Consider the following 25,779-nt stretch of genomic DNA (forward strand, 5'->3'; position numbering starts at 1 on the left):
GGTCTTGCTCTGCAGTGTTCAGAATTGACACAATTGACACACTGGTGAAAAGTCTTGTGTCATGGAGTCTCATTCTGCATCATCATCTCATCACCTGTTGTTCTCAAGAAGAAGGAAGCCTGACTTAACAACACAACAAAGGAAAACAGAGGAAATGTGATTTGTTTGTGATGGTGTATACAGAAAAAAAACAAAGAATTGGGACAGACTAAATGTAGAGGGACCTGGATGAACAATGGAGGGTGAGCGACAGTGCCGGTGGGACAGGAATAACATGACCAAAATGTAAAGACTTGATCCCATTGTACTGACTGAAGGTCAAACTAACGTGACCTTCTTTTGTCTCAGGCATCATGATTCCTGTGATGGAGTTCCGGCAGTTCTCTGAACAGCAGTCAGCGTTCAGAGTCCTGAAGCCGTGGTGGGACGTGTTCACCGACTATCTGTCTGTCATTATGCTCATGATCGGCGTGTTCGGATGCACTCTTCAGGTCAGTGACAACAATGGCTCACCCTGGTGTTTCTACTACAGATGAAGGGTCTGATAATGAAGTGCTAATGTAACATGACTTTGAACATGTGAGTCATAAAAGGAGCTACCCTACCATTTTTATTTTATTAGCTATGAGCATTTGAATCCACTACACTTTTAGAAATAAAAGTGCTAAGTAGAACCATATAAGGTTCTTTGGCCTATCCTCATAGGAGAACCCTTTTTAGCTCCAGGTAGAATCTTTTTTATAAAGGTTCCACCAAGAACCCTTTTAAAACCCTTTATTCAGAAAAGGGGTTTTAAAGGGCTCTCTGGATCAAAATGGTTCTTACTGGAACCATTAGTGTTACCAAGAACCCTAGAAAAACAAATGGGTCCAGGTAGAACCTCAGCCCTTGTAGAAGAACACTTTTGGAACCCTTATTTCTAAGAGTGCAAGATGGAACATTACAGCTCTCCGCATTGGCACCAGCTCAAAAACCACTCATTCCCTGCTTTATTACAATCTGCACTGTGTGCACCAAAGGAAGCATTCAGCCCATCAGGAGTTTACCAGTGGAAACATTTACTCGCCCAGCCCCTCTACGTAAACACAGGATTCCTGTGAATGGTGTGACCGAGCGTTTGACTTCTCTACCTGTATGGAACTGGCAGCTCTGAGGGTTTTTTTGTGAGAACGCTGGAAATGAAATCAAAACATTTGCTGATTGCAGGATAATAATCAGTGAGCGAGCAGCTATTATTTACCTTTATTATGATTGTATAGACAGTAAATAAGTAAATAAATCACTATCAATGTTATGTCATTATTTTATTGTCTGGCACATCCAATTCCTGCAGGTGGGAGTCTGTAAAAAACTCCAAACATCAGCTCCTTGGAGATTTATGCAGACCTGACTTTGCACTTTAATCTGCAATGTGCTGCAGCACAGCTGCACTGGTGTCACAAGATTTCATCACAGATGTACACAAAGTGCTGGGGCCAGTGGGTGTCCTGAAATATCTAACAACATCGCAGCAAAGTAATAAACAGATGATACTGTTTTTTTTTTGTTTTTTTTACATGAAGTGGGTTATAATGTTGCTTGGAAAATGTACTGCCAAATGCTCAGAGGAAAAAACTTCTCAGAACACATAGACACCATTGATTAAGAGTGGATACAATCAAGAAGAAAGAAACAAACCCAAAATATCTGGCTGACAAACGCCTAAAACAGTTGCATAAAAAGTACCAAAAAAGAGATAAAAGACAGAAAATTAACTTATAAGATATAACTTACAAGATGTAATAGGATAGATCCTGTATTTAATATGGCATTGACGATACAATATATACTCATTGATATTAGAGTGCAGTTCTAAACACAGCCGTTCTCTGCACTTAGTGTCAGATCATGTTGTTGAGAGTTGAGTATTGTGCAGCTTCCTGTTATTAGCCTCCGCTAACAGATGTTTGCCATTATTTACAGAAAATGTAAACACTGAAGGCCCTTGCTGTGTTTACCGATGTCAACGTGAGACCAGTCATCTGCTGGTTTATTCTAATGAATTGGTTTATATCAGCAAAGTAGTGTTTGTTAAGTATAAGTCTCGCTGTTTTGTATAGTTAGTTTTTATTATGTATATATTTTGTTATTTTTATTCCAAAATCAACCTGCCTAATATGGACTACAGATGGAAATTAGCCCCTGGGCTATAATCTGGCGCATTTACATGCACTTTTTTATATGTTCATTAATGTGCATTGTCCTGAAATAATAATAATAATAAAGAAATAAACACATCAGGGTCAAACACTCAGTAAAAGAATCTCCAGTATATTGTACTCAACTGAAGTACACGATCTAGCTAGGACAGGTCTGCATCAAGGCCCAGATGTGGCTCGCCACGTCATTTTATGTGGCCCGCGAGTGATTAACTGGTCTTACAAATCAGTGCTAAAATAGTTCTATGTTGCTTTAAAGGGACACTGTGTAGTATTTATGGGTTTATATAACCCAAAATCCACCGCGATGCAACCGCGATCCGCGGTCATGTTATTTTACATGACTTTTTGAAACACTACGAAAATGAAACAACAACTATTATACAGCGACTAGACAATGCAGGAGCAAAAGTGGATTTTGGGTTATATAAACCCATAAATACTACACATTGTACCTTTAAGACGTGCGTTGACCATAAACTACATTTACCACAATGCACAGCGATTACGTTACCCGCAAAGTGACGGCACCGCCACTAGATCGGAGTGCATCGTTCTATATGCATCATGTGACGAGTGAAATTGAATGAGTAATAAATACAGAAAGTTATTTAGCAATATATCACGTAGTAGTTACCTTTATTTTATGTTATATTTGGTTACATTTAGTTACATTTATTCTGTATGACAGTTACATCTGGCCCTTTGAGGGTAACCGTTATGCTGATGTGGCCTCAGTGAAAATGAGTTTGATACCCCTGGACTACAGGCTACATTCACACTGATTACACAGAGAAGTTCAATGTGCAGAACATTATTGCTTGGTTCTCATCCTTTGGGATAAAGTCGCACCCTTGAAAATCTATTTTTGGGGATCTGTAAATATATATATAACTGTAGAAAGTGACTCGTCATAAATCAGTAAGCCATAGGTTTTATGAGGGTGATCTGTAAAGGAGGACACTTTCCAGATGCAGCACACAAGTGGTACACACAGGGCCTGTGCTGTCTCTAATTGTCTGATTCTTTTCCTTGTTTTCTTTTAGGTAATGCAAGACAAAATCATATGCCTTCCACACAGAACGCCATCGCTCTCAGACAACGCAAGCGAAGTGGAGGTGAAGTCACCGTCGCACCTGCAATCCAACATTTCAGCCCCGCCGACGGAGATGACAGGCCGGAAGACCGACCTGGATCTTCAGCAGTACAGTTACATCAATCAGATGTGTTATGAGAAGGCTCTACACTGGTATGCCAAGTATTTTCCCTACTTGGTCCTTATACACACTGTGGTGTTAATGGTGTGCAGCAACTTCTGGTTCAAATTCCCTGGCTCCAGCTCAAAAATAGAACACTTTATCTCCATGCTCGGCAAGTGCTTCGACTCTCCCTGGACCACGCGAGCTTTGTCGGAAGTGTCCGGAGAAAATCCTGAAGAAAAGGACAGTAAAAAGGCCAGCACGTTTAAGTCCAACATCACAGTGTGTCCCGGAGAAGGAAGTGTAGAGAAGACTCAGTCCCTCCGGTCAATCCCGGAGAAGATTGTAGTGGAAAAACCATCTGCAAGTGTCCTTGATAAAAAAGAGGGCGAACAAGCCAAAGCTCTTTTTGAAAAGGTGAAAAAGTTCCGCCTGCACGTTGAAGAAGGAGACATCCTCTACCTGATGTATGTTCGCCAAACGGTCGTCAAGGTGTTTAAATTCCTACTGATCATCGCCTATAATAGCTCTTTAGTGAATAAGGTGACGAACAAAGTGCATTGTAAGGTGGAGATCCAGGACATGACCGGCTACAGAGAGTTTCAGTGTAATCACACGATGGCCCATCTGTTTTCTAAGCTGTCCTACTGTTACCTATGTTTAGTGGCTGTGTACGGATTAACCAGCCTTTACACCTCCTACTGGCTGTTTTACCGCTCACTGAAAGAATACTCCTTTGAGTACGTGCGGCAGGAAACGGGCATCAACGACATCCCAGATGTCAAAAACGACTTTGCCTTCATGCTGCACATGATCGACCAGTACGACCCGCTGTATTCTAAGAGATTTGCCGTTTTTCTGTCTGAGGTCAGCGAGAACAAACTGAAACAGCTCAACCTCAACCACGAGTGGACCGCGGAGAAGCTGCGCCAGAGACTGCAGACGAACGCCAACAACAGACTGGAGCTTCAGCTGTTCATGCTCCCCGGGTTGCCCGACACCGTCTTTGAGTTGACGGAGCTGCAGTCGCTCAAGCTCGAAATGATCAACAACGTCACCGTACCTGCCTCCATCTCTCAGCTGGAAGACCTGCAGGAGCTGTCTCTTTACCAATGCTCTTTAAAGCTGCACACAACAGCTACCTCCTTCCTCAAAGAGAACCTGAAAGTGCTTCGCGTGAAGTTCGACGACAACAGGGAGCTTCCAAACTGGTTGTATGGCCTGCGCAACTTAGAGGAGCTCTCGCTCACCGGATCCCTCAGCCCCGACGCCTCGAAGAACATAGTTCTCGAGTCACTGCGGGAGATGAAATGTTTGAAAACTCTTTCCCTGAAAAGTAATCTGACCAAGATACCTCAGTCGATAGTGGATGTTTCCAGCCATCTGCAGCGGCTGTACTTGCACAATGATGGCACTAAACTTGTGATGCTCAACAATCTGAAAAAGATCCCCAATCTGCTGGAGCTGGAGCTTGTGCGCTGTGATCTGGAACGCATCCCGCATGCGGTCTTCAGCCTCACAAATCTGCAAGAGCTCGATCTGAAAGAGAACAACATTCGGTCCATCGAGGAGATTATCAGTTTCCAGCATCTCCGGAAGCTCACTTGCCTTAAGCTTTGGTACAACAGCATCATGTACATCCCGGAGCATATCAAAAAGCTCGGCAGCCTCGAGCGCCTCTACTTCAGCTACAACAAGATCGAGATTTTGCCCTCACACTTGTTCCTCTGCAACAAGCTGCGCTACTTGGACCTGTCCAACAACGACATCCGGTTCATCCCGCCAGAGGTTGGAGTCCTTCAGAGTCTGCAGTATTTCTCCGTCACGTGCAACAAAATCGAAAACCTACCGGATGAGCTCTTCTTTTGCAAGAAGCTCAAAACGCTGAAGCTTGGGAAGAACTCGCTGTCCATAATCTCACCAAAAATTTCCTACCTGGCTCTGCTGACATATCTGGAGCTCAAAGGAAACCACTTTGAGATCCTGCCGCAGGAGCTCGGGTACTGTCGTGCTTTGAAGCGCAGTGGCCTTATCGTGGAAGACGCACTGTTTGAAACTTTGCCTTCAGATATCAGGGACCAAATGAAGGCGGAGTGAGACGCATCGCTTTAGCCACAGTGCCTGCTCCTTCGTTCTGCCCGACTTTTCTATGAGGTCAGAACCGTTAAAGTATTACACAACTGTTTAAAAGTTGTTTTGCCAGTTTCCTCAAATGGACGGATCAATTATTTATGTGTATGTTGTCACATAATGCTGCTGCAGAGATGCCATAGTTCTGTTATTAGCTTTTGACACATTATCCATCCATAAATTCTTCTTTAAGGAATATATTTTTTAACATTTTGGGAAATATATAATTTCACTGTAGATTAGAAAACTAGTATAAATCCCACATTTGTATGTTAAACGTTCAGTGACACCCAGAATGCCAGGATTGGGCTCAGAGGCAGCTGGAAGCCTTTAGCCTGAACGATGAAAACATACCCACAGATGGGGAATTACATTTTATTGAGTGTCTTAATTAGATAGTTTTGAGGTAAACACCAAAGGAAATGTTCCGATATGGATACCAGTATAAGATACAGCCTCAGATACAGCCGGAAATGAAAAGTAATTTATAATAGTTGAGCATTAGCCAGTGTTAGCTAGCATGTCAGCCTTTTTTTTGTAAGTAAGGTTGTGTGTACACTGGTGTAGGTTGGTAGGCATTTTGGCTTATAAGCAAACTTCAGGTATTGGAATCGGTATCATTGTTTGTTGCAAAGAAAGCAAATAAGCATAATTATTTCCCAACATGTATTTATAGCACAATTTTGAGTGCCACATACATAAACATCGTATTTCTGAATGTAAATCAAAGCTGAAAAACTGATCTTTGGGCAAGTAGCCTTATGATGCATTGTGTTATATGTTGCCTTTATAAAGCTTTAATTTCTTCAAAAGACTGTTAATAAAGTGACCTGCAGGGGAAATGCAAAAAAAAAAAATCATAGTACAGTACATGTTAAACCCTGTCTTAACAAATATGTGTTGTAGAAAGATACCATTTAAGTGCATTAAACTTAAAGGACTATGCCATGCTTTTTTTTTCTTCAGTTCCTGTAATATGCGTATTTAAAATTTTATTTTTTCCTAAACGGCATTATTTTGTTGCTCAATAAAAACAGATTTTTTTTTTGTGGATGTCAGTTCTTAGGTTGGACTTTTTGAAAACCAGTCATTTATTTACTCTGTGTAATAATGAAGTACCAGTTTGATAATAGTGTTAAATTGAGAGAGATGAGAGGGAGAATGAATTCAGTCTTCAAGTTTCTGCCTACATATGACCAAATAAACCATAATAAAAATAAAATGTACTTTTGAAAATTTGATTCTGATTTGGACATTTTGTCATCCAATCTTTTAAATGACTGCAGAACAAGGATTTCATGTTGCGGAAATGATTTGTACAAAAACTTTAATGCAAATGCATGGTTTTGCTTTACTGATGGGAGCTGTCATGATGTCCATCTTTATATTCACTCAGATGTTTATTGTAGCTTGAGGTCTTGGAACAAGTGGAGTAGAATGTAGACTGCATTAGTGCCACACCGCTTATTTTATATTAATAATTACCCTCACTATGAGCCATGAAATATTAAAGCTATATAAATATATATAAAGTTATAGGCCTGTTGAGAGCCCCATATCTTTCCACTTGTCTAATGTGTATTCAAAGCTACAGTGTATGGCTTTATTTGTTGTTGTTATTATTGATGTTATTATTTTGCCTCTTCCTGAAATGATGTAACATGATTTGTATGCTGTTAAACAGTACTTTGTGTTTCCGTCATAATCAGGGCCGGCCCAAGCCTCAATGGGGCCCTAAGCAAAATTTGATTTTGGGGCCCTCTGTTACTGCCAATAATGATTATTGATTATTCACACACCTACTATACTAAAGGTACTTCTACTACTTACATCTGTAAAACTAAATGTGAGAACTTTTTCTTGCATGGAAGCAGACACCAGATTTGCAAACGTACAGAAAAATCTTTCAATTAATATTTGGCAAAATCAGCAACTCCCCCTACTGGTGACACAGAGAATCAATACATAAAACCAAACGGTTTATAAATAAAATATTGAGATATATAAATATTGTCTGAAAATCTAAAAATGTGAAAAATCTTTGAGGGGGATTCAAAATACACTCATGTAATATACAATACAAATACATCAACAGAGGCACCTGGAACAAGGTAATAACAATGGTTTATAAATAAAATATAAAGTTAAATAATCTGACAACTATGTAAAAACTGAGAAAAAGCTTTGGTAAAATCAGGGAGTAAAATTCAAAATAAACTACAGCAATCCATACTTTTATTTTTTATTTTTGGCTCTGGGGGCCCTCTAGTGGTCACGGGGCCCTAAGCAGTGGCTTCGTACGCTTATGCCTTGGGCCGGCCCTGTTCATACCCTGTCTTTAAAACGTCACTTATTGTGTGCAGTGCTGTAATGTCGCTGGGCGACACAGGATCTTAATCACTGCTACACTACTGAGCGATTGTGTGGAGCTGATTTAAGGCTTTATCACCTTTGTGTGAACTTATTTGACACTGGGATGAGTGTAACATACATATATTTTAATATTAGACACCACAGCTTTTACGTTGAAACAATAGTATACATTTTTTGTTAGCCTATTTGATATTATTCTTTGGTTTAATCCATTTTTTTTTAAAACTGTAACTATCCCTTTAAATGACACCACTTCGCATTTTTACGACGGCCCAAACTTTAGTGGGTCATCGTCCCGTTTGTTTTTGTTGTCCTGTGAACGATCACGATGACGCCGTGTGAATGACGTCACGTCGCGGCTCTCCATCATTCCCCACACGGAGCGGTCCATCTGAAAGCGGGGTGGGGGGGTGGTCACTAAGCTCTTCACTGCCCAGTCATCAGGCCCTCGTGTGAACGGGTCAGAAGAATGGAGCGCGTCCTCAGCGCCGCGGAACATCATGGCGCGTAAGAAGAGGCTTTGTCCGGTACCGCTGTCCTCCACTTAACCGGATCCGTCCACCTCAAGGTGCGTTTGAGTGCTGCTCCTCATCTCTAGGTCCTAAAAGACTGTAAACACAACGACATATTTTTATAACGTTAGGAGGGGTATACTTAACGAATAAGGGCACATAGTAATTATAAGTCGTTCGTGAATTTATTGCTTTATAGTCATTTTGACTGCCGTGATTTTTTTTTTTACATCAATGACCGTGTAGATTGAAGTGTTGCGTTCATGAACACCACGCTCACCTCCTGTATTGTGTGTTTGGATGCGCCTTGCTGCTGCTGGAGCCGGTCTGAGCCTGCTGCTGCTGCTCCAGCCACATTAACAATAGTGACCTCCATACTGTCAAAATACACACACACACACACACACACGCACGCACGCACGCACGCACACACACACACACACACACACACACACACACACACACACACACACACACACACACAGAAACAAAGAGGCACAGCTATCAGCTAGCTAGCTAGCTAGTTATTCCTAACCTTAACTATGACCAGTTAATAACTAACCTTAACCCAACCATAGTTCAAATCCTATCTGGAAACTTAACCAGTTCCTCTTAAATTAGGCTCTTAGGACCAGGTTTTGGTCTCCATGACGACTAATGCTGCTCCTGTAAAGGTCGGTGTTAAAGCCAGAAAATCCTCCTAAAGAGGTGACAAATACACAGGAGCTATTGATGACATGACTCCACATTGACTCATTTAGCATTTTTCCCTTAGCATTTTAGCTAATAAGACACCTGCTCAAGTCTAAAATATATTAAGACTATGTTTTGACACTTTTTATAATAGAAGACAGCGCAGGAAACCTCTCATTATCCTGCACCAAAGTCCAAATGTGTTCTTTTGGGACTTAGTGTTTGAATTCTTTCCTTCGCGAACCACGCAGCTAAAAATGCAGTTTTTCCTCTGTGGACTTTGGTGATTGAGAGTAACTTTACAAGCTTACATTTCCTACATGTATATAAACATATTCTAAGGTATGCAGACAGCACTGACCGTGTATCAGTATGTCATAAACACACACTTCAAATATAGCTTGAACTATTACTATTTCTTTATACGCTGATGATTGCAGCAAAAACATAGTATATGCATGTGTCTTATTTAGCTTTATTATTGGGAAAAATATGAATTCATCAAAATATTTGGTACTTTATTGCAGAAAGACAACATACAGTATCGCCCGAGGGCTCAATATGGACATGAACAGAAGAATCTGCGTGGAAACTATTTCATTAACATGGTGATTATCGATGCTCTCTGTTGCAGGAATGTTCACCCTCACAGAAGTAGCATCGCTGAACGACATCCAGCCGACGTATCGCATACTGAAACCATGGTGGGATGTCTTCATGGATTATCTGGGCATCGTCATGCTGATGCTGGCCATATTCTCCGGGACCATGCAGTTAACCAAAGACCAAGTGGTTTGTCTTCCCATTCTGGAACAAACGCCAGAGGGTGCTGGAGATTTCCTGGACCGTCGACCACCGGAAACAGCTGATGTCTTCTGGAACAAAGAAAATGCCATTGGAGAGCAAGCTGCTCCTCTCATGGCTAAAAAGCCTCCTGAGAACATTGCGCCGACCGTTCACAGCCCACAGCCAGCTACTGTCGGGCAGCCCCAGCCCACAGGTGTCAGAACCAAGCTGGATTTTCAGCAGTATGTTTTTGTCAACCAGATGTGCTACCATGTTGCCCTTCCTTGGTATTCCAAATATTTCCCATACCTCGCTTTAATCCACACCATTGTTCTGATGGTCAGCAGCAACTTCTGGTTCAAGTACCCAAAGACGAGCTCCAAAATCGAACATTTCGTTTCCATACTCGGGAAATGTTTTGAATCGCCTTGGACTACAAAAGCACTGTCTGAAACTGCCTGCGAGGACTCGGAGGAGCACAAGCAGAGGCTAGCTGGGGCGTCCTCGCTCATGAAACACCTGTCCACAAGCAGCGAGGAAGGCAGTCCTAACCAGTCTGCACCGGTGCTGACCAAATCTGGGGTCACATTTTCAGTCGAGAAGCTCGTGAGTGAAATCCCCTCTATGACCATACTGGACAAGAAAGACGGCGAGCAAGCAAAGGCCTTGTTCGAAAAGGTACGGAAATTCCGTGCCCACGTGGAAGACAGCGACTTGATCTACAGACTGTACGCCATCCAGACCGTCATCAAAACAGTCAAGTTCATTTTAATACTCTGCTATACCATGACGTTTGTTGCGTCTATAGATTTCGATCACGTTTGTGTGCCCGAAATAAAGCATTTGACCGGATACACTAAATTCCACTGTACGCATAACATGGCTTTCATGTTGAAGAAGCTCCTGGTCAGTTATATCGCGATCATATGCGTTTACGGCTTTATCTGCATCTACACGCTGTTCTGGCTTTTCCGGCGACCGCTGAAGGAGTATTCGTTCGAAAAAGTCAGAGAGGAGAGCAGCTTCAGCGACATCCCCGACGTGAAGAACGACTTTGCGTTCCTCCTCCACATGGTCGATCAGTACGACCAGTTGTACTCAAAGCGCTTCGGGGTTTTCCTCTCCGAGGTGAGCGAAAACAAACTCCGAGAGATCAGCCTGAATCAAGAGTGGACGTATGAAAAGCTGCGGCAGCACGTGACGCGCAACCCTCAAGAAAAGCTGGAACTTCATCTCTTCATGCTGTCCGGAGTGCCCGATGCTGTCTTTGACCTCACTGATTTAGAGATCCTGAAACTGGAATTAATCCCAGAGGCCAGGATTACGGCGAAGATCTCACAAATGATCAACATCCAGGAGCTTCACTTCTACCACTGTCCGGCCAAAGTTGAGCAGACTGCTTTCATGTTTCTCCGTGATCACCTGCGGTGCCTTCATGTCAAGTTCACAGACGTCGCTGAGATTCCTAGCTGGGTATACTTGCTGGCAAATTTACGGGAGCTGTACTTGGTTGGCAACTTGAATTCGGAAAACAACAAAATGATCGGACTCGAATCTCTCCGAGATCTCAGGCACTTAAAAACTCTGCATCTCAAAAGCAACCTCACAAAGGTCCCGACGAACATAACGGACCTGTCCCCGCATCTGATCAAGCTGGTCATTCATAATGACGGCACTAAGCTCCTAGTACTGAATAGTTTGAAGAAAATGACAAACCTCGCCGAGTTGGAGCTTCATAATTGCGAGCTGGAGCGAATTCCTCACGCCATCTTCAGTCTGAACAACCTGCAGGAGCTCGATCTGAAGTCCAACCACATTCGTACCATTGAGGAGGTCATCAGCTTCCAGCACCTCAAGAGACTGACGTGCCTGAAGCTTTGGCACAACAAGATCATCACTATTCCATTGTCTATTAGCCACGTCAAAAACATTGAATCGCTCTATCTCTCACACAACAAGCTGGAATCTCTACCCTCTTCATTATTCACACTCCCAAAGCTGAGGTACCTGGATGTTAGCCACAACTCCATCGTGGTAATACCGCTGGAGGTTGGCTTCCTGCAGAACCTCCAACATTTTGCCATTACAGGGAACAGAGTTGAGGTGGTCCCCAAACAGCTGTTCAAGTGCACCAAACTGAGGACCTTATGCCTCAGCCACAACTGTATCTTGGCCATTCCTGAGAAAATTGGCCAACTCTCACAGCTGGCTCACCTGGAAGTGAAGGGAAACTGTCTGGACCGCCTGCCGCCTCAGATCGGTCAGTGCTGCCTCCTCCGCCGGAGCTGTCTGATTGTGGAGGATCACCTCTTTGACTCGCTTCCAATGGAGGTCAAAGAGAGCCTCAATCAGGAGTCTAGTGTTTCTTTCACCAACGGTTGCAAATGTCTAAGTGACGGGCGATAGACATGTCCAACATGAGACCAAATGTTGACCATTTCACCGTATTCTGTAGTTAGCATTAGCAGTAGTTCAGGGTACAGCTTTGTAATACTTTGCATTTTGAGGAGTTTACACAACACTTGTTTCCAACAAGCAGTACCCTTCGGTTGAGTTTGGCGTCAGTATTTGCGTTCCCCCTGAACACATAACATCCCAGTATTTGGTACCCTTACTTTGGGGTCCCAAGCATAGTGGTCTAGCTCCTACAGGGAGGAGCTAGATGCTCGCAGTCCATAGATAGGGAAAATGGTGGTGGTTTTCCATGCAGAATTCTGGATGTTCTCCATTGTTACACTTCGTTTGAGGAGTTCTTTGTGGGATTTATTGTCTGCTACACTGTGTCCTGCTGGTGTGACAACCCACTATTTATGTAGCTGATGATGGTGAAAAATGAGGCTATAGTGAGCGTTTTACAGCACATAATATACGGTTGGTACCACTGTAGAAATGTTCAGAGATGAACTGTAGATGGTGATCATAGCTTGTGTCATGTTCAGATATTTATTTTGTACTTGTTTACAATTAAATCTAGGTGCACAGTAGCTGTCTAGTCCCTCACCTTAGATTTTGTTTACCTTTTGTATTGAGTATACCTTTAGTCTATTTGTAATTTTAAATTATTTTTCTTCAAAATAACTACATATAGGTGATTGACCTCAGCAAAAAGGGTGGTTTGTTCGGAAGAGACATTTGCATTATTTATTTCCATTATTCAAACCTGTGCTTTTTCTCTGGTGTAATGTCTACTACTTTCATTTGTCATTATTTTGAATGTAGTTTTTTGGTTCTACCTTTTTTAAAGTGGCTGTTTGTTGTTTACAGACAATTCACAACATTACTTTTATTATTTTACATGTTTTTTGACAACTGTATGCAATAATTGATCCACTCTTTTTTGTTATCTTGGATTTAAAACTATGTTACATAAATGAATTACTGTTATTATTTCCATTTCTGCACCACTACAGTAATTCCAAGCTACACATTAGGGTAAAATCACTACAGTTCTGTTCATAGTCGTATGTTGACTTATTCTGAATAGTAATACAGTTTGGATTTGACACCTGTAATACTTGATCACTTGAAATCTCATTAAAAATATTTTTGAAGAACATAGAATTGACATAAACTTTTCTCGTTTTATTTTATTAGTTATAATGAAAAAAATAACAAATAACTGACCACAAAAAAAACAACGGTTTATAACACAACAATAACAAAAGTTGTATTTTATAATGCTCTCAGTCAAACACATGCTAGCATTCATATGCTATGAATGCTGCTTCATTTTATCGAACTGATTATGGTATATTTTCTATAATAGATATAGAAATGTCTAGCTCTCGTGACACCACAGCACCACCCAGTGGCACCAACTGGTAAGGAAACCTCTACTGAACCATTAATATAGCCAAGTTTAAGTTAAAGGGTCACACTTTGTTTTACACAACATGTCTGTTGTTCCTAAGCTACTCAGATACTACAGATCATTCCAGAGCCATTTTGTGGCATCCATGTTCTAATGACATTAGTTATGGTCATGGACAGCTCTGGAAAGTGAGGTAGCTTCTGGCTGTGCTCACGTGTCTGATGTTGCCTCTGTTTTCCTTTCTCAATAAATTCTTGGAACTTAACTCATCACTGACTCCAGAGAAAATTCTTCACTCGGTTTCCAAAGTCGTGGTAACAGAGAACGCAGCGTCACAGCATCGATGTCAACACCTCAGGAGATGAAACCATGGTGAACCCCAGTGACCAGGATCTTATGTTACCATGGTAAACTACAGATAATGTGTGAGCTCAAGGACTTAAAAAACGTAAAAAACATAACATATATATATCATAATACAGTATAAAGCAATATCAATGTCAATCAAACACAGGTGTATTTATAATTTGTGATAATTTAATCTCAGGATTGGTCAGTCAAGGAGGTTAACACAATATATTCATTTATTCATATTACAGGTGTCATAAATAAGCCTCAGCACCAAACCCAACAACTGATTTCACTATACAGTACATGTTGACACATTTTTTATTTAATCCTCAACAGGTAAAGCCTGTTTTTTCTTTTTTCAGTATCAATTTCCTTGATACTGTCGCCCTCTGCTGGATATAAATAGTAATTACGCATTGTGTCACGTGGCATCTGTGAGGCATAACAGCAACATTTATTAAAATTCATGTTAACAGTTAAAATTAAAGTATACATTTTTTTTACTTAACTACTTTTATACTTCAACGTTATTCTTCCTTAAACCTGTTTGTAATAGTTAATACTATATACATATGTATATACAAATATAATAATAATAATAATGCATTATTGCATTATTATTATGCATTGCATATTTGGGGGCACCTTTCATGACACTCAAGGTATGTATATATACATATACATATATATATATATGTATGTATATACATATCTATGTGTGTATGCATATATACATATATGTAAATATATATATATATATATATATTTATACATTTATATTATATATAAATTAGAATGGACAGAATTGAGCCACTTACAATCAAATTAAGAAAATAATGAGAATGTATAGATTAACTGCTGTGTAAACAGTTATTTTATTATTTGATAACATGATATTATAAATATATATTAATGCTGTGTTAGCATTCATTCATTATTGAAGTTAAACTCAATTTCTCTCCAGAGTTCCTTGAGCCAAACATGATGTGATAAATCCAGAGGCACAGTAATAGAGACAGAGACACAGAAATAGGACGAGTGACCTTAAGCTGCACTGATTCAGGAGTGTGCCATCAGGTGGATGAAGAAAAACACACAGCTTCCTTCGTTACTTCCATGGGATCAAACCATGGCCTCGGCTCTCATCACAAACACTTAGCGCCACAGAAGCAACGGGCCGTCATCGACCCACGCGGTAACCTGAGGACACACGGCTCTCACATGCTGTCAGGTTTAAGAGGCCGACTCAGTCTGTGCATCTCAGTTCTTGCACTTTTGACACGTCGGCCGAGCAGCCGAGTTATTGCTTTAACGACCTGCTGTACGTTCTGAGGCTCCACTGATGCCCCGGTCGTCCTTGGCAGGAAACATATTCCTGAACAAATGCAGGTAATAAGCCCTGGAACAGCAAGGATTGATTTAACAGCATCAAAACACATCACACTTTATTTATGAACTGTGAGAAATAGAAAAAAACACACATTCGGAAACAGAAAAAACCCCTCAAATACCAATAAATGCTACAGTGATAACTGTGTGTGCTCATCTTGCAGGTTGCAGGATCCAGATCCAGAGGCTATTATAGCCATATCATTCATCGCCATTATTATTATTAAGCTCTGTTCAACTGCAAGCTGATGACAGAAAATGCATTTTAATGCCAGGTGTAAAGTCACTTAACAAATGGTTTGCCTCATAAAATCTACAGCTGCTCTAAACCAGGGGTCAGCAAATAAAGTCTGTCCAATACTGGAGGATTAACAAATCTGACTTGATTTACAAAAAAAGTGGGAAACCACAGACACAACGGACAACGTTCAGTGATTTAATCCAGAGAAAGCACAGACTAGACGATGCAGTCAAGACCACAGGACTTGGTCCCTTTTTGAAATAGCTTTTAACCTATTTTATTCTCTTTTTCTTCATCTTTTCACGTTTCCATTTTGTGTTGATTTCTTTCAATTTCACTGTGTTGTTGTTGTTTTTTGTTTACGTCCCCGTGATGCACCTTTGTGTGTGAAATGTATTTTATAAATAAAAATCTTGGCAAGTTTTGAAGACGAATTTTGACTCTGGGGGTTTTTTTTCTTGGCACCAGGACATACAGTCAGAATTTATTTGGGCTAAGTGTTTGAGCATGTGTGTGAGTGAGTGTGTTAGTGTCTGTGTGTGTGTGTGTGTGTGATGCCCTGAGGAAAGCAGCAGCAGATCTTCAGCGACAGCACTTTGTGAGCACTTGCACAGTTGATGAGCTGTAATTATGTTTTAATTATTTCTGTAGGGCATCATTCTCTCCTGACGTGAAGGAACACACACACACACTCTCTCTCTCTCTCACACGCACACACTGGTTTGTGCAGATAAGGACACTGCATTGACTTCCATTCATTTAGACATTATGCATTATCTGTAACCTTAAACCATAACCAGTCAATGCTGAACCGTCATCTGAGCTGAACCACAACTCGGATCGTATCTTTAAACTTAAAGCTCCCATTTTTTGTTTGTATCTGCGCCATTACCTCGTTTATGAAGCCCCAACGTTTCGAAACAAACAGTTCAGCCACTGCTGAGAATGCTGGGTTTTATTGTAGTGCTCTGAAAAAGCCTGGAAACGTGACGTAAGGATCCTGTCTCCTGAACAGCAGATCCTCCTGCTTCGGGCACTAGTCCGGGCACATCCGGTTGCGTACATTGAATCGCAGAAGAAGAATAACGTCCGTTGTGGAGGTGTTTCACGAGCGACAGTGTCTTCTGACTCTGGGTCCGACTCCAGGTCAAAGTCATAAAAGGGACTGCTGCGGGGAGTCGTGAAGAAGCTATTTTTAAACACTGTTAAAACAATGTTTTGATAATGAGTAGCAGTGCATCCACCGTTCCAGAGGGGGGAGCTGTGCTTCTGAGAGCTGACGTGCTAATGACGTCACTTCCAGATACCTGGCCAATCACAAGACGGTTGGGAAAGCTCTCGTTGGCTGGCCTACCACAACACAGTTCTGTCGTCTGGGGCGAGATTTCAGTCTGAAACACCGCGGCTGACGAGAGCTTCAGTGAGGAGAGATTTCTATCGGCTCGTTTGCAGCAACTAGGAGGTTTTTGACCATAAAAACAAGTACATGTGTGTAAGAAGACCTCCATAACTCACATATGTGCGATAGGACCACTCTATGAGAGCTTTAACTAATTCCTTAAACCATCTCAACTAAATGCCTAACCATAACCCTAACCTACACCTAATTCATACCCCCAACCCTAACCCCAACCCTAACCCCAACCCTAACCCTAACCCTAACCCTAACCCCAACCCTAACCCTAACCCTAGCAAATCATTTTTCTGTAAAAATTATTTTGGTTGACGTAACTCGTCTTCAGTCAAGTACATTCATTCATTACAGTAACGTCCACACACAATGATGATGATGATGATGATGATGATGATGTGTCCTTCCCAGCATCATCATCATCATCATCAAGGCCACAGATTGCATGTGATCGCCTGTAATTGGGACAAGTTGTTTAAAAAAAGCCGGGGACACCACATGACTTTGATGGCCAGCCCTGCTCGGCCATCGCTCCCAGACACTGCTACTAACCCCCCCCCCACATCCCCCTCAGCCCCTCAGCCCCCACCTCGCCCTCCCTCCCCATGTTGTGCCCCCACGGGTGAGGAAGCCTTGTCACTTATTATAGAGGCTGTTGCCACAAAGTGACAGATGTCCTGATGTGATCCGTCTGCATCTTTGGCCTCCATCTGTCTTGTTAGTACACACACAGTTAAGGATGGTGTGAGGACCGAGCGGCGCCCTCTTTTCATAAACACGGCGAAAAGCTGCGCTGCGTATATATATTTAGCCATAGATGTTATAACATGGTAACTGTAATATAATGGTAAAAAATTTTTTTCCCAACATAATAGTTGGGTAATAACTATTAGAACTGTTTGAACAACATGAAAATGACTAATTCTGCCAAGCTATTTTTGTGTTTACGCTAACTTAACTTTAACCGCTAAATGGTTTGTATTTAAATAGCGCTTTTCTCGTCTTCATGGCCACTGCATACATCTTTCATACCCACTCACATGTTGCCAGCATAGCACATTAGCACAGCAATTAGCTGCAACGTAGCCTAGCGGAGTCGGGAAATGAACGCAAAACCTTGCTCCACCAACGAGCCACCATCACAACTGAATAAAGAGATGAATAAAACAGACGTCACGTGACCGTGAAGCTGCCACGTTGGCAAAACTTGACTGAATACATCTGATCCTTATAATTCCCCCAGTGTGCTGTTGGCAAGTTTAAAAAACAGGTGGAGAGGACATCATTCCTAACTTTTATTCATCTTCCTCCAGAGAGTCACTGAAAGTTTACAAGAGCCTGGAGGAAAACAAACAAACGGACGATATCTTGGACGATCTCTTGAGTCTACTGCTAAAGATAGTGATAGTCAATGGGAGGGTAATGCTGCGTTCACACCAAACGCACAATTTTAGTGCAACATCAACTTTTTCTGTGACATCATCCGGAGAATCTCAACGCTGATTGAGGCGAAGATTGATCTCCTCGCCGAAGTTGCACAGCGTTAGCATTAGCATGCCAATTGTCGCTGTGCTAACGCTAACGTCAGTTAGACAGAGTGCATTATTTTATTTTATTTTATTTATTATCATACATTTTTCGTTGGTGTCAGATTATTTATAACATAATGGTGATGAACACTGGTTGGAAGGGCCCCCTGGGAATTTTTGCTCAGGGCCCCTACAGACTCTAGAATCGCCTCTGTCTGTGGGGATCTGTGGTAAAATGTTCTCCCTTCCTTTGGCCCGTACCATCCTTCATCTGAAAATGGGCTCTGCAGAGCAGTACTATGAGACTTGACTCAAGGCTGACAATGTGTCGTTCACTCACTTCACTCCTCACTCACTCGAGCTGAAGTCAATCCCAGCTGACATAGAAGATGGGGTACATCCCCGATATAAATGATGGTAAAAATCCTGCATAGATCTCCTTTTAATGCTACAGGTATATATTTTACTTGCATCACCTTTAAGTGTATTGAAAGCTGAATCTGTCTTTTTTTCTCTCCAGGCCCTGATGTTCAGGGGTTCAGTGCCACTGAACCATCCTCTAAATCTCCATTGTTGCTCTGCTTTGCTCCCTGCTTGGCACAGGAAGATTAGGGGCTGGGGTCCTGGGGTGCATATCCCACCCTCTCTCACTCTCTCCTCTCTGTGTCTCTTCACCCATCCTGGGAGATTTTCAAATCCTTTTAGCTTCTTCCTCAGGTAAAATTGCCAAGGACCTTGTGAGCCCTGGGTTCCCCTGGAGGTAAAATCTATAATGGAGTTTGGATTTGAGCAAGAGCAGCCTTGAAAATGGACTTCTTTAACTATAGGCAGCTGCCACGTAGAAGGTCAGCGCTGCTCCAGGTGGACACAACAACACGCCGCGACGGTGTGTTAGGGAAAACAACAACAGCAGAAAGAACAAAAGAAACGGCTTCACTGCTAAAGAAAGTGACCTGTAAATGAAAATAAACACCATGTGTCCCTCATTTAAAAGTGAATTATTCATCCTAATTATTCAACCTTGGCATCAGAAAAGGTGTATGTGTGTTATACAATAAAGAATATGTGTAACTGTAAATGAATGAAATTGTCAAGCCCCCCCTACCCCACCCCCCCATTTGTTTTGATCCCTTAGCTCAAAGGTAGGGGGCAGCAAAGCCTTAGTTTTGAAACATGAGCTCACAGGATTGGAAGAGATTTGTGTTTTCAGTGTTTTTACGCTGAAGGTGTGACTTTGTACGCAAAGGTCAGAGGTCAGGTCAGAGGTGACGTGTTCAGAATAGGATTAGGACATTTTTTAAATGATGTAGCTTTAAGACTTCTGTATTATTATTATGTTAGTACTTATATAGTAGTATATATGTACTATACAACTTGTGACACTTAATCATTTTTGATTAGTCTTTGTGCTCTACACTCTTAGAAATAAGGGTTCCAAAAGGGTTCTTCTACAAGGACTGAGGTTCTTCCTGGAACCATTTGCTTCTCAAAGGTTCTTGGTAACACTAATGGTTCCAGTAAGAACCATTTTGATCCAGAGAACCCTTTAAAACCCCTTTCCTGAACAAAGGGTTTTAAAAGGGTTCTTGGTGGAACCCTGCAAAAGGGTTCCAGGTGGAAAAAGGTTCTACCTGTAACCAAAAAGGGTTCTCCTATGACGACAAGCCGAAGAACCTTATATGGTTCTACTTAGCACCTATTTCTAAGAGTGTAAAACAATTTAAAATATAATTCATACATGTTGGACACAATTTAACATTTTTAAATTCTAAATATTCAGTGAGGGATTTATTTGGAGTCACTAAGTAAGTGATATGCGATTAATGTTGTTTTTTACATGATTACAGGTGTGTCACGTGATAATGGTCCATAATTGCTATATTCATTATTAGCAGTGAACAACAACAACAGTGAATTTAGAAAATCATATCCCAAATTAAATTAAGTTAAATTAAATTAAATCAGAAAAAATGTATGTATGTATGTATGTATATATGCATATTACACATATTAATTTTTTTTCTATATAATTACCCTTTTCTTTACAATTATCTTAAGTGACAGTTAGCTTCAGCAGCATTTACAGTGAGGAGCATGTTATAATTAATGTTAATATTTTGAATTATTTTTTCTAAATGCACATGAAAAGACGGCGTTTAATGTGTAACCCACAAACACGCGCTTACATATATCTTCATCATAACAGCAGATGTTACAGGGGCGGCTGCAGGACTTTTCAGAATGAGAAAATTTTTCACGCAAATACGCTTCATTACCACTTTTATTGATGTTCCCTCTGCTGACTTTCAATTATTCATCAGCCACTCCAAAAAAAAATGCTCCAATTTATGCAATTTATGCTCCATATCAAAACAGAAGCCGCATCCCTGCTGCAGCTGTAATCTCAGCTAATCAGAAGCATTTAATGCACTTAGCTGCAGTGTTTCAAATCCAAAACGAACCACTTGTGCAAACGCAATCGCCGCCTGCCCCAGTTCTCATCGATGGTGGGTTTGTCAAAGTGATGCAATTGGTCATTACCTCACATCAGACATAATTCTGCCTGACAGTTGGATTCTGGCTTTGACAGCCTCAAACTTGTTGAGTTTTCTCTAAATACTTGCCATTGCAATGAGTTAAACATCCCCCGGAGGCAGTGCAGAGTTTTCCTTTTGAACAAACACCCGAGGGACGCCGAGCCGGGACTGCATGAGGAGCTGGAGGTCTTACGGAGACTGGCTGTTTGGGTTTATCTAATGCTACAATGGGTAATTTCTTCTGCCACTGCAGAGGCGAGGAGAGATGTAAAGAGAGAGAGGGGGAGTGTGTTTAAGAGAGAATCTTTATCTGGGCTTAATTTCCCATGCTCTAGCAGAGTGGAGGATTTTTTTTTGCCGTGCAGATCTCTTTTGTCAGATCTTACCTACCCATGCAAGACCCAGGGGCGCTCGGCGAATATACGCATCACCTAGATTTGCCTTCCAGCCCACTTCTCTCCAGCGACTGCATGCACCCTCTTCCCCCCGCCGGCTTCTCCTCTGTGCGGAAAGAGACCAGCATTTTCGGAAATCAAATCTCAGTTTGTCAAATGGGAAAGTGGAGCAGGCGTCGGTAATTTGAACAGATTTTATTTCTATGTAATTGTTTCTGAGCACATACGTGTGTGCGCGCAGTGCCCCCCCCCCCCCACCCCACCCCGTGTTGTCTGCTTCATCTGGATGTGATGCAAAATGGAGCTGAGTGTGATTCTCCCTGACTGTACACACACACACACACACACACACACACACACACACACACACACACACACACACACACACACACACACACACACACACACACACACACAGTCTGGTTTCCCCGATTTCAGGACATTACAATGACTTCCATTCATAACCTGGAGACTTAACCCCAACCCTAACCTTTACTTTAAAATGGAATTAAGGACTTGTTTTTTTGGTCAAATCCAAATGGGACTATTTTAACATTAATTCAAGTCTCCACAACATGACTAATAACTGACACACACACACATACGCTCACAGTGTATTTATAGTTATATATGTCAGGGGCGTTTCGGGAGATTTTGAGGGGCCCATACAGTTCTTGGAGAACCAGAACCAGGGGACTGGTTCGTCAAACTTTAACTGAAGCAAGCTCCTAGAATTGGGCCTTGTGTTAGAGCTAGTTCATGTTTTTTTGTCTTTACAAGTGTTGCATGAAGTACAATCACTGGAAACACTGATAACAACAGCACTCAGAGATCCACTGGATCCAGAAGACTTCCTGGACTGATCTAGAACAGGGGTTCTCAAAGTTTTGATACCTGAGGGCCAATTAAGGAACCCAACATTTGACTGAGGACCACTTAAGGAAAAAACAGGAAAAAAACCCCAGAAAGAAATCCCATTTGTAATCATTTTAATGACCAGATTGCAGTTCTACAGTTTACACTTATTGGTCTGTATCCAGTAATGTGCAAAAAACATTTAACAAGCTTTGTAGCTCCTGGATTAAAACTATCAACTGTAATTCATTGCGAGCCGCCAAAAATGTTTGTGCGGGATGCACTTTGAGAACCAATGATCTAGAACTTCACCACAAAAGTCATCCTCCTGATCTCGAATCTGAATCATCTCAACTTGTTAAATGGGACTGAATGGAACGGTAACATACTGGGCTGATCACCTACCCATCGCAAACAATTCCGATTGATTCGTCAAAACCTGTACACAGGAAGTTGCTAACAGTATGGTAACAAACTTACAGATAAATCCAGGCAGATGAAATCATAACCAGTCCTTGGCGGAGATAACAAGTCCTTGTTATCTTTAGAATATGTTAGCTAACCTTTAGAGAGGAGCTGGTCTGGCTGCTGCTGCCTCATTTGGTCAGTTTGTGTCACTGATGTCGATCGCCCTCTCAGACTGGGACCATGTCATGGTTTTGGGGTCAAAGTTGAATATAAGTTTGTTACAACAGACAAAGGTAAAAAGAGGATTCTAGAGCTGTTTTAATTCTTCTAGTGCAGGTTAGAGTTTGTACCACCTAGCATTGTTCAGAACTACCTCAGCTAAGGCTTCTTAAAAACAGCAGGGATAAGTTTTTGAACATCTGGGTGATGCATCTAACATGCATTATTAGCATGTTTGATGTGTTTGATGTGTCAAAAATACAAACACAACAGTCCATCAAGGGTCCAGTTGCTGTTGTAGTGCACGCTTTTCTTACATAACTCCCTTCCTGAAGCCTCTACAGGTGAGCATAGTTTATAAAACTGACATCATATTCTAATGGAGAAGGCATTAAACCTCATTGATGTTATAAATCAAGGTAATTTTCACTAAAATTGTCGTCCCCTGGTGGTTATTCAATATATTCTTACTTCCTGATTGGCCTCAAAGAACGAACCAGAAGCCCACGTCCACTTTTTATATAAACGGCCTATGGTTGTGTCAGACATACTGGACGTATGACGACATGCATTTTACATCCGTGCACAGCGCACAACCTCCTGCTGCTGAAAATGATATCGTTTTAATTGCTGTAATCCTTAAAGTCTGCCATGCCCTGAAAGACCAGAAAAGTGACTCCACGGTCCCTGAAGGTTTGGAGCCACTTTACAAGGGAGGACACGGGCGGGGGACAGCAGTCGTCATTGTCAAGAACGAGAGCACAACACTGATGGGACAAAGGAAGGTGCAGGTGAAAACACGAGGTGAGTGGAACAGGATGAGCTGGAGGAGGAGGAGGAGGAGCAGGGAGGGAGGGAGGGAGTAGGTTGAAGAGAGAGTCCCAAAGCTCCCTGCCAGTGATGACCAGAGTGTCCATCAGCGAGGTCTCACGGGTGCCCATGGAAACAGCAGCGCTGGCAGAACTGAAAAACACCCAACCTGGGAAAGTGCTTTTTCTCCCGCCAGACGCCGAGTGATGGATTGGGCCGACCGGTGCACACAATGCATTTGTGAGGAGAGAGGGAGAAAGAGAGAGAGAGAGAGAGGGGAGGGGGGGGGGGCAACCTCTGTCAGAAAAACAATTCCACTTTACTCCTAGAATGCACTGAAATATTTAAGAGTTCGATATTTATTTCATTATTGCACACATCGGATGTGAGAATGGACACGCGACGCGGCGGCGGCGGCAGATTTAGCGTCTCCGCGCTAAAGTGGTTGGAGACAAAGACGCTCACCTGGACCATGGAGTGTGTCAGCAGCTGTGCTTTTATTTCTTTTATATACATTAAATAAACACTTTTAAAAGTTCCAGCTCGACCACACTGATGTTGTTTTCCTTCCTCTTCCTCTGAATGACAGAAACACTGAGAGGTGCAACGCGAAAACCGCACCTGCCAACCTCCAGAGCCAAGTGTATTGATTAAACCGTCGCATCCTCTCAAATCCATCCCCATTTCCTTTGAAGACGAAAATCATCCTTGATATCTGCCAACAGCTTACTTACTTGAGGGATTTCTCCCCCCCCTCTTCCATCTAGGTTGTGCTAATTAATGCATGCTTTTCTTAAATTAGCCCTCCGAGGAGCTATAACTCAAAATTCCTGTATTTATGGAAGTAATAGGTTGTGTGGAGAAAAAAAAAAAAAAAAAAAAAAGGACTAAACTGAAATAATTATGCAGTCCAACACTTGAGAATAAACTGCGAAGAAATCCGATGAAATATGAATGCGCGTCGGGGTGTGAGCGTGGTTAAATATTTACAATCCTGTGTTCGTCCACAACCCCGGTAAAGATGCTAGTCAACTGCGATAATTGCTCCACTGCAAAAACTTTGCACTTGATTCATGGACTCGCAGCGTGTTGCACAAGAAGTTCACACAGAACTTTTTATTTTTCTATTTCAAATTAAATGCACGGTGACCGATTGGAAGTGTTGGTAAAAAAGATTCCGCTTGTTTTCTGCTCAGTATAATCAGGCAGGTAGTTGCATCTTAAGCAGCAGCTCGTGCCGCAGTTAGGAAAGGGCACTGGGGGGGAGGAGGGGCCCCCCTGAGGGACTGATCTTATATCAGGAGACTGTATATTTCTCCACTAAAGAGGCTATTCAAACCCACCAACGCTTGAATTATTAAACATGCTGTATGTTTTTCAAAGCCTTGATTTAGCTCCTTTTTTTTTTTTTCTCAGTTAATACTGGTTGTGGTTGAGGAAGGAGGAGAGAGGAGGGGGGGGGCTGTGGGGTTCGTCCACCCTCTCACCCCCCTCCCCCCTCCCGCCATCCCCTTTACCTCCTCAGCTAAAATGGCCTTTTACTCTAAGCATGATGCTTTCACTGTGTTTGAAGGGTTATTTTTGTTGATGAAAAGGATACGCCCGCCTCGGCTAAAGGGAGCCGCGGCTATATTCACAAGCTTGTTGAATACTTTTCTTCTTATAAATTTATCATCAGTAAAGTAAACTGGTGGTCTCATGCCGCCGCGGTAGTACAGGCTTTGAGCTTAGTGGCTAAAAGGTTGAGAGTGGATGGAAGGTGGAGTGAGGAGATAGACTGAAGAAAAGAAAATAATACAGCTAGAGGCAGAGGCGTTTGGAAGGAGTTTCGCGGGCCGTGGGCAGAACGGTCCTGGGAGGCCGTTCCTCATACTACACCAGACTACCTCCACAACTACCGAAAAACGAAAAGAGTTACCCATAATTTGCTGT

The 25,779-nt window shown here is 41.9% G+C and overlaps 2 protein-coding genes across 2 annotated transcripts; both read left to right on the top strand.

Moving 5' to 3' along the window:
* Positions 1-353: 353 nt before the first annotated feature.
* On the top strand, positions 354-5,494 carry lrrc8c (leucine rich repeat containing 8 VRAC subunit C; the record flags this gene model as incomplete). The annotated part of the gene is made up of 2 exons (XM_083888063.1): positions 354-491; positions 3,245-5,494. 2 exons carry the CDS (start codon positions 354-356, stop codon positions 5,492-5,494), a joined length of 2,388 nt encoding a protein of 795 aa, XP_083744189.1.
* A 4,247-nt stretch (positions 5,495-9,741) lies between these two features.
* Positions 9,742-12,297, top strand: lrrc8db (leucine rich repeat containing 8 VRAC subunit Db; the record flags this gene model as incomplete). Its single annotated transcript, XM_083887583.1, has 1 exon — positions 9,742-12,297. One exon carries the CDS (start codon positions 9,742-9,744, stop codon positions 12,295-12,297), a length of 2,556 nt encoding a protein of 851 aa, XP_083743709.1.
* Positions 12,298-25,779: the final 13,482 nt, after the last annotated feature.

The sequence above is a fragment of the Microchirus variegatus genome (assembly GCF_963457635.1).
Source record: "Microchirus variegatus genome assembly, chromosome: 4".
Classification (NCBI taxonomy): domain Eukaryota; kingdom Metazoa; phylum Chordata; class Actinopteri; order Pleuronectiformes; family Soleidae; genus Microchirus; species Microchirus variegatus.